The following is a 9,404-nucleotide window of genomic DNA, read 5'->3' as shown; positions in this document are numbered from 1 at the left end:
ACCTTGATCTCATTACTGTCATTCGACCACTCCAACGTATATGGTTTAGGATGTTGAACACATGTCGAACCCAATTTCTCTACCATAAATGTACTAGCCACATTAGTCCAACTACCTCCATCAATAATTAGATTATACACATTTTTACCCATCAAGCATCTAATGTAAATAAGATTTTGGCATTACTCTAGGCTATCTTCTTTCATCTGCAAATTCAATGCACGTCTAACAATAAGAGTTTCACCATGGACTGCATACTCAACATCACCATTAAAACAATCCTCCAAAGGTAGCATACTATCATGATCAGAGGTATCACTTCGATTAGAATCAGACACAATATCACCTACTCTAATAACCATCATCCTCATGTTTGGACAATCACTTGCATAATGACCCAAACCATGACACTTGAAGCATTTAATATCTTTATGCCTAGAGGTAGCAAAAGAAGAAGAGTTAGAATTACCTTTCTTCTTTGTAGCATCAAACAACTTCTCCTTGGAGTCGGCACCCTTAGTCTTTGTTGTACTATCACTACGAGACTCAATGTGAACCCACTTTGGATTAGCATGAAATAATCTCTTAGGTGCTCGTCTTTGTTGTTGCCTCTCCACCTTTATTGCCATACTAACTAAATTCTCCATCTCCACATAATGATGTAACTCTACCACATCAGGAATAGCTCTATTCAAACCACCTATAAATTGTGCCATAGTAATTTTAGTATCCTCTTCTATGTTGGCAGTGATCATAAGCATCTCCATTTTCTTATGGTAGTCTTCGACAAATTTGGAGTATTGAGTCAACCGATATAACTTCTGATATACTTCTCTGTAGTAGTACGAATGGTACAAATCTCTTCTTTATGAGGCGCTTCATATGATCCCAAGTCTCTATAGGGTGATCGTCATTCTACCATCTTGTCTTTACTAGTTCATCCCACCAAAGCAAGGCATAGTCAGAAAACGCAATTGCTGCCAAGCAAACCTTCTTTGTCTCTAAGTAATTATGACAAGCAAAAATTCTTTTCACCTTACATTCTTACTCCAATAAAATTTAGGATCATTTCACCCTTTGAACGGTGGTATTTGCATCTTAATAACATTGATATTGCTATCTTAACTTTCGTGTCAAGGTGTTGTAGCTCCATCAGAGTCATCATCAGAATGAATTTGAGGCTGACACCGATTCCTGAAAGTTTCAAGTTTAGTATTCTTGGACAATGTCTGTGTCACCTCCTGCCGCAATTCCTCTAATTCATTTAAGCGATTAGTTAAGTGTTGAATGATCCTTTGCATCATCCCCATATCAACTATAGTACCTTATGAGTGGATCGTCATCGCAATGAACCTGCAAAACTGTTATAGAAAGGACCTCGCAATCACTCTCTCAAGTATTTCACTCGATGATGGACACTCGTGTTTACTCTCAAAATTGGCTTTTATCCTTTATTGAACTCACCACTCTTACCTTTTACCATTCTTGAATCTTTTGGCTATTACACTTTAGAAATCAAATAAAAATAAAAAATAAAAAAAAATCCGACGCAATGATAAAAAAAATGACTCAAATAAAAGACAAAAGATACAGAGTATAAAGTGATAAAAAAAAGATAATAATAATAATAATAATAATAATAATAATTTTTAAAGATTGTTTTTATTTTTCTTTTATAACACAACTCTCTTTTTTTGTTGTGTTTTTTTTTTAATTTACTAAATACCTTTTTTTTGTTTTACTGAATACCTTGTTATTTTGTTTGTTTTTTCAATGAAACCTAACGCTGCTGGAACAATAAGGGGAACAAGAAGCAATAAGAAAATAATAAACAATAAGAGAAACTAACAAAAATTAAGAGAACGACCCAGGTGCTACGAGAAGGGAGAAAAATAAGAAAAAATAAGAGACGAAGGGAGACACTAACAAGAACAATGAACGACGCAGGTGATAACGGTACTGCGGGTGTTTTTTTATTATTTTAATATTCAAAAACACAAATAATACAAATAACTACTGCACAAATTTAGTGAATAAGAGTTTTTTATTATTAGGATAAAAGAAGAACAAATATAAATTAACAAAGATTAATCTAATATCTAAAATATCTGATACCAAATGATACGGAACGAAATTCAGGATAAGATGGAAAAATTAAAGAAAGTGACTTTTCTACCTCAATTTGATTTCCTGATACAACAGTTAAGAAAATCATTCTATCTCTTTTGTTTATACTCAAATTTCTCAAAGAAGTTTAAAAAAAAAATTATTTGTCAAAATTTTAAAAAAAATGACTACAAAATTTAGAAGTTTTTATACCTCTTAGTTCCAAATCCTAATTTATAAGTTCACTAAAATAAAATGAGTCAAATCATAATTGGATCTAAAATAATAAAAACAAACATAAAATAAGTTTTAAAATAAATACTAATAAGGTGATATTTATTTAATTCAACTTGATTAATGAAAGTTTTCAATGCAATTTGTAAATAGTAAAATTCAATACTTAATATATTTTTTGAACAAATAATTTAGTCATGTTTACAAAAAAAATTTTATTTTTTTAGTTGTTGCACTTGTAATTGAACTAATTAATATATCACAACTCTCAATTTGCCCCCACAAAACTGGTATCATTTATACTCTTCAAATTAGTAGCATTATTCTTTTATTAGAATCTTTAGGAATTTATGCGTCGTAATTATGTTTGTCTTCTTTTTTTTATCTTCACTAAGTACATGTTATGTACTAATATCAACCTAAAAATTTAGCTTAAACTCTTATTAAAGTCTCAGCTCTGTTTCTTCATAAAATGTATATTATTGAAATCTTGATTAGGAATATTTAACTATATCTTTGAAATAATGAGAAAGCAAATGAGCATATTAAATATTGCTCTTTAACAATTATTGTGAACTCTAATGTATGAGGTTAGTTTCTTTTGAACAAATTCAAGCATAAAATAGAATTTCTAAAATCAGACAATACTTATTAGTTTAACTTTTTAATTAAAATATGTCTATCTGTGTTTGAAAAATTTTGCAGATAGATGAAATAATTATCTTTGGAAGGAGAAAAAGTAGATAATTAGGTTAGGAACTTTGTCTCTAGGATTTCGCGTAACATGCAACCCCTAGAATACAATTACATAGATAGAAGTCAGGAAATGCTTTAAAAAAATTCTTTAATATTTTGACCATTTGTAACATGAATTTTTAGCATGATGATTGATGCAGCTAAGAAGTTAGTTGCTGAAATTTGCTGACTGTTGTTAAGTAAAATTGTCGGTATGAAAGGATATTTACTATATTTAACTGAGCTTGCAAAGAACTGTGCCGCTGACTTATATTATTTAACTTGCTTGTGGTAAGGAAAAATAACTTGGCAAAAGAGAATGAAAAAGTTGTCTATTTCTAAATTTCTAAATATAGAATAAAAGCTAATTAGATAAAAATAAAATTATTATACGTTCTATCTAATCTCCTTATCCTACATCATAAATGATTTATGATATGATGAAAATAAAATTCAAATTTCATAAGTAATTTTTAAAATTTGTTATCAAAAATGAAATCGTCTCTAATTTTTTTTTTATCTAATATCATCTTCAATGTTATATTTATTATTAAAATAATTTTTTTATTAATAAAAAGACAAATTTATTCTTGAGAAAAAATAAAAAATCACAAATGGAACAAATTTGAAGAACAAATCTTCTCTTTAACATCTCTTTCTCTTTAAGAACGGATTTGAAGTTCCAAATCCACACACCGCATTTCAACGACCTTCACAGCAGTAGCGAAGCAGGTTGGTGATGGTGCAAGCTGCAACAACGGTGGCAACAAACGCCAAGAAGCCTTCAATGACGCCACTTCTCCTCTTACTTACTCTCTTCTCTTTGAAAGCTGCAATAACAACAACAACAACAACAATGACAGCTGAAGAGACCCCACCAGCGCCTCTCTCTCTCTCTCAATTAATTGTTTTGGATGTATTGTCTTTTCAAGTACAATTATATTCGAATGAAATGGAAGAGTTTCTCTATTCTAGATTGGCGGTGGTAGCAACGGTGGCTTTGCTCATCGCCGATGTCATCTTCTCTACTAGGGATGTGCATGGGTCGGATGAAACCGGGTTTGATGTGACCCAGGTCCGACCCGAAATATATACCAGGCCTATTTGTTAAACCCGAACCCGACCCTAGACCCGATGAAACTTATACACTTTTGGGCCACGATTATACCGGGTAAAAACCGGGTGAAAATTGGGCCGTTAATATTATATTACCTTGGTACCTTCTTGTAAGTTAGCATGTAAAAATATCCAAATTTCCAAGACTCCAACTATTATTTGTCATGGTAAAATTCACTTAGAAAAATATAATAAGAACCAACTCTTCTCTAAAATTAAAGCATAACAATAATCAATACTAATATTGCTTAATAACACCAAATATTTAAATCAATACAAATAACACAAGATTATGCATTAGTCTAAAGTCTTATACATTTTAAATATAAAACATTAACTTATAGTATTATATATAATGACTAGTAATACAAAATATTAAGGTTTACAATACTTAAATTTCACATAATAATAGCCATCATCCATCACTAATAACACAAAATATTAATTGTGTATGATGACCGGGCCACCGGGCCGATTTCGGGTGACCCGAGTTATGGCTCAGGCCCGACCCGAAATAATGACCGGGTCTATTTTTGAGACCCATACCCGACCCTAAACCTGATGAAATCACACCAAATTAGCCCCAAAAGTGTTTGGGAGCGGGTCGGGTCTTTGGGTCGGGTCGGGCCGTGCACACCCCTATTCTCTACTTTGCTGCTTTTGTTCTCTCTTCTTTTTCTTTCTTTTTCAAAGGTGTGAATGAGGGAAGATGAGGTATTGGGTAAATGAGTAAAAGCAAAAGGTTCTTTATTTTTTGATAATTTTTCCCTTGATAGAATCTGAGTAATTGTGTTTTGTGGAAGTAATTGATTTTGCTTTTGATTTGAGGGTTCATCTTCAAACAAGTTTCCTTCAGAATAACTAAGAGAAACAAAACAAAGGGTATTTCTGTTATTTAAAAATTATTGTGTTCAAAAGAATGATTTAATAATAAATATAATGTTGAGCATGATTTTGAACCAAAAAAAATAGTAGGGACGATTTCGATTTTAACCCTAAACCTTAGAGACCAAAACAATACTTATCCCCAACAAAAAAGAAAGAGCAAGGTGAAAGAATGAACCAGCGAGAAAGGAGAAGGAGCGATAGATGATCAGAGTAGCGAACAATAGGGCAAGTGAAAAGGACGATGACAACGACAGAAGGATGGATGAGCAACCACGCAACTCCACAACGACACAAAAGTACATGGTGGAGAAGAGAATAAGGATTTTGCGCGCTTCCACTCTCTTTTTGTGTAGATTTCTGATGTTGCAGAAGTTCTCTGATTTAATTATATGATAAAGGTGGGATAAAGTGTTTGATTCAACATCGGTTCTCTATAAAATTATCATTAACTCATCAGATTCTGCTGTACATTGAAGCGCTCTGATATAAACCACTACTATCTTACCAATTTGCAGCGCATAAGAAAGCGACAATCAATTTTCCGTCGCTATATCCTGCCTGTGTTGTAGTGCCACCTCTTTTGTTTTCTAAAATCTTTTGTATTTTTACATATCAATTTATTTTAATTGCAACTAAACGCTAAAAAAATTGAATTTGGTTATAATGTAAATTTCATAGATTTACAAATCAATTCAATTTTTATTTTTTTATTAAATTCAAATAAAAAAATATATTTTAAAATCAAATTAATTTTAATTTTATTGTATATTCCAAATACACTATTAATATATATTTCCATAATAATAATAATAATATCAGGAACAGGATGTGCTACAATATGAAACACTAATAAACACTACGTCTCTCAAATATATATATATATATTCTATTTAAATATCTGTATACTAAGAAAAAAAAATCTATATAATTTTATATATATGGAAAACATTCTATTGCAATACCAATATACTATATATAGTGTTTATCCTCAAAAGTCAAAACTCAAAAGCATATGTCCAAACAACAGCCGCAGCACAATCCAGCACAACTGCACAAAAATAAATAGAGAAAATATTTAGTATCATAAATTATTATTTATGAACCCTTTTTAAACTCATCAAAAATACTAGTATATATACACATGTTCTTTCATATTTAAATGAAAACAATTCAAAATTTAAATAGAGATATTACAATCCTCTCCAGAACCCTCCCTTGAACTTAGTTTGTTCTTCATATGGAGGAACTTGGTGAGTGTAGTTCTCATGAAGAGTGATAGCAGCAGGTGGACCTGGAACTGGATTCATAGGAGCCATTGCAGTGTCTTTTGACTTATATGCCTCTGTATACATGCACAACCATTAATTAAATTGGTAGAACTAATTAATTATTAACAGGCAAATGAAATGAAATTAATTGAACGTGTATATATAGTATACATACCTTTATCTTGATGAGGCTGGTTTTCATCATTAGTGTGACTCATCATATTTTAAAGAACAGGACTAATCACGAAGATTGTAATTAATTAAAGATATGAGATGGTGGACAAAATACATCGAATTTGGGATAGAGAAAGGGAAAAGGGTTTAATGTGTTATATAGAAAGGGTTCTTTTGTGGAGTTGTTGAGTTTGCTAGCTTTTAATTACATTATTTTAGTTAATAAGTAGTTAATTAAATTAATTTTTTCTGTGGTTACATGTTATATTAATAGTGGGTTGGTTGGAGTTGATACGCATGCAATGATAGTTATCATTCCGATAGTTATCCTAATAATAATTATACAATATTTTGGTACTAAAATTAAAGTGATATTTTTTATTTTTTAAAAATAATAAAAGAATCTTGTCAAATAAAAAAAAAATTAATTTTAATAACATTTTTTTTATAACCACTTTAACTATATACTATCCTGATATACTATATTCATCTTGAGCTTCATTGTATCTATATACTTTAATCTTCACTGATAACAATCTCTTTGTGCTCTAATCCTTATATTAGTGCTAGTGGATTTGGTTTAGGAAATTGCTAAGAAGTAGCAGTAAGAAGAAAACTTAAACATGGTTTCTACTTTTTAGTCTTTTAGTTACTTCTCCTTGCATGTCCAAGTGTGTCGGTGTGACCGACTCTATTTTTCTTTACTTTTGGGAGATAAAAAATTTTTAATTAAAAATTAATTTTAACTTCTCTTAATCTTAATAACGAATTTAAATGTATTATTTTATAAGGAAAAGTATATGGAACCAAAAGGTTATCAGCCAAAAACTAAATAAAATTACATTAATTTATATTAATAATTAATTTTAAATTTTTTAAATTCAAAATTTAAAAAATTTAAAATTAATTAAGTAAACCTAATTAAAACCTATAAAAGTCTTCCTCTTCTCTCTCACATTAACCTACCCACCTCCAACAATCACACACACCTCTCTCTCTCTCTCTCACCAATGCTGTTAGAAGCGCCGACGACTTCCATGCTCTCCGCGATGCCCTCAACAAGCGCATCCAAGACAACTGCTTCAACACGAGGGAGAGGTAGATGCCGAGGTCAACGCCGGCAAGTTTGGCGGCAGCGGAGAGGTCAGCGAGGACGTCCCCAATGCCGGCCTTCCAGGGAGAGGAGCGGACAGAGTAGTTAGTGTATTGGAAAGGCCACAAGCAGAAACCGTCGTGGTGCTTGGCGGTGAGGATGACGCGGTTGAAGCCGTTGAGTTTGGCGAGGTGTATCCAGTGAGTGGCGTTGAGGTTGGTGGGGTTGAAGAGGGAAGGGTGTACGTGGCCGGAACCCCACTCTTGTCCGGTGAATGTGTTGAGACCGAAGTAGAAGAAGAGGGACATGTGGCTCAGCTGCCATTGGATCTGGAAGGCGTTTAGGAGGGGCAATATGGGAAGTGGCAGAGTCACTGAATAACAACAACAATAACATAGGAGTAATAGTCCATCTTCAAAAAATATTCATTTAATATGAAAAAAAATCCTAATACTTAACAAAAGAAACATCTAATTATATTTTAGTAAAAATAATTAAATATCTATAAAATTTAAAAAAAATAAAATTCTTAAAGAAATAGAGACATTCACATTTGCAATACAAAAAAATTCGAAAAATATATAAAAGAACATCCATTTAATATGAAAAAGAAACATTTTGATACTTAGCAGAAGAAACATCCATATATTTTTTGGTGACTGAAATAAACTAAACAAACAAAAACAAAACAAATAAAACAAGGAACTGTTTAAATAGAGGGACAGTCCCGTTTAAGACTACTCTTAAACTCCTCCCAAGGTGAAAGAAGCTCCACATGTGAAAGTTGTAACTTCATCGCCGTCTTTGCCATATTATCTGCCACCGTGTTTGCATCTCTCATAATCAAACGAAAGTCAACACGCCAATTCCAATGCATGATATCTCTTATTTTGAGTACCAATGGATCAATAAACCCAAAACCATCTTGAGTAACAAGATTAAATGCTTCCACACAATCCGTTTCACAAATAACATCTCGTTGACCCACATCCCAAGCTAAGAGATATCCTCTCCAAATGGCAAACAATTCTCCTTGAAGAATACTATTACTCTCAATCATTCCCAAACACCCCCTTTGCCAACTCCCATTACAATCTCTAATAATACAAGCAAAACCAACACTATCACCCGAACCAAAATAACTAGCATCACAATTAATCTTAAAAGTACCAATGGATGGGGGATTCCAAAAACCATTTAGAGTAGAGGGAAGGGACATACGTTGTAATTCAAAAATATTCCTAAGCTCCTTTTTTGAAGTTAATGCCAGACAAATCACTTTTTCTGGAGGCCAAGTTTTATGAGGATTAAAGATGTCATTATTCCTTGCTCTCCATATCCACCAAAGTCCCGAAAAGAACTTGAACGGATGCTCTCTGCTATGATACAAGAACCAGTTCTTCAAATTCAAAGGATGACAAGAAATATCTAACCTATGCCAAACAAGCTGAGCTTTTGGACAATTTCGAATACAATGTAAAACCGATTCCTGGCTAGAAAGACATATTGGACACCTATCCGATGACGACATCCCTCTTCTAAAGCAAAAACTTGCAGTAAGAAGAGCCTCCTTAAGACACAACCAAGCCAAAAACTTATGCTTTTCCGGAACAAGCTGACGCCAAAGCCAAAGCCAATTCTCCCGCTCCTCCCAACCAAATAGCTGCTTACACAACCACAAGTAACCATTGCGTGAGTCATAGACTTTGGCAGCAGACCCACACCAATACCAACCCACTTCTGGACCTGCTTGTTCATCTGGATTGTAAGAGAGAATACTACCTTTCAGA

At 32.5% G+C, this 9,404-nt stretch overlaps 1 protein-coding gene across 1 annotated transcript; it reads right to left on the bottom strand.

The window, feature by feature from the left end:
• Positions 1 to 5,845: 5,845 nt before the first annotated feature.
• On the bottom strand, positions 5,846 to 6,695 carry LOC112724062 (uncharacterized). Its single transcript, XM_025775353.3, has 3 exons — positions 6,523 to 6,695; positions 6,274 to 6,421; positions 5,846 to 6,127 (listed from the first exon to the last, which is right to left on the bottom strand). Exons 1-3 carry the CDS (start codon positions 6,566 to 6,568, stop codon positions 6,082 to 6,084), a joined length of 240 nt encoding a protein of 79 aa, XP_025631138.1. The 5' UTR covers positions 6,569 to 6,695; the 3' UTR covers positions 5,846 to 6,081.
• Positions 6,696 to 9,404: the final 2,709 nt, after the last annotated feature.

The sequence above is a fragment of the Arachis hypogaea genome, chromosome 11, assembly GCF_003086295.3.
Source record: "Arachis hypogaea cultivar Tifrunner chromosome 11, arahy.Tifrunner.gnm2.J5K5, whole genome shotgun sequence".
In the NCBI taxonomy this organism is placed as follows: Eukaryota; Viridiplantae; Streptophyta; class Magnoliopsida; order Fabales; family Fabaceae; genus Arachis; species Arachis hypogaea.
Note: the sequence above shows the minus strand (reverse complement) of the source record. Positions and strands in the feature narration are given on the sequence as shown.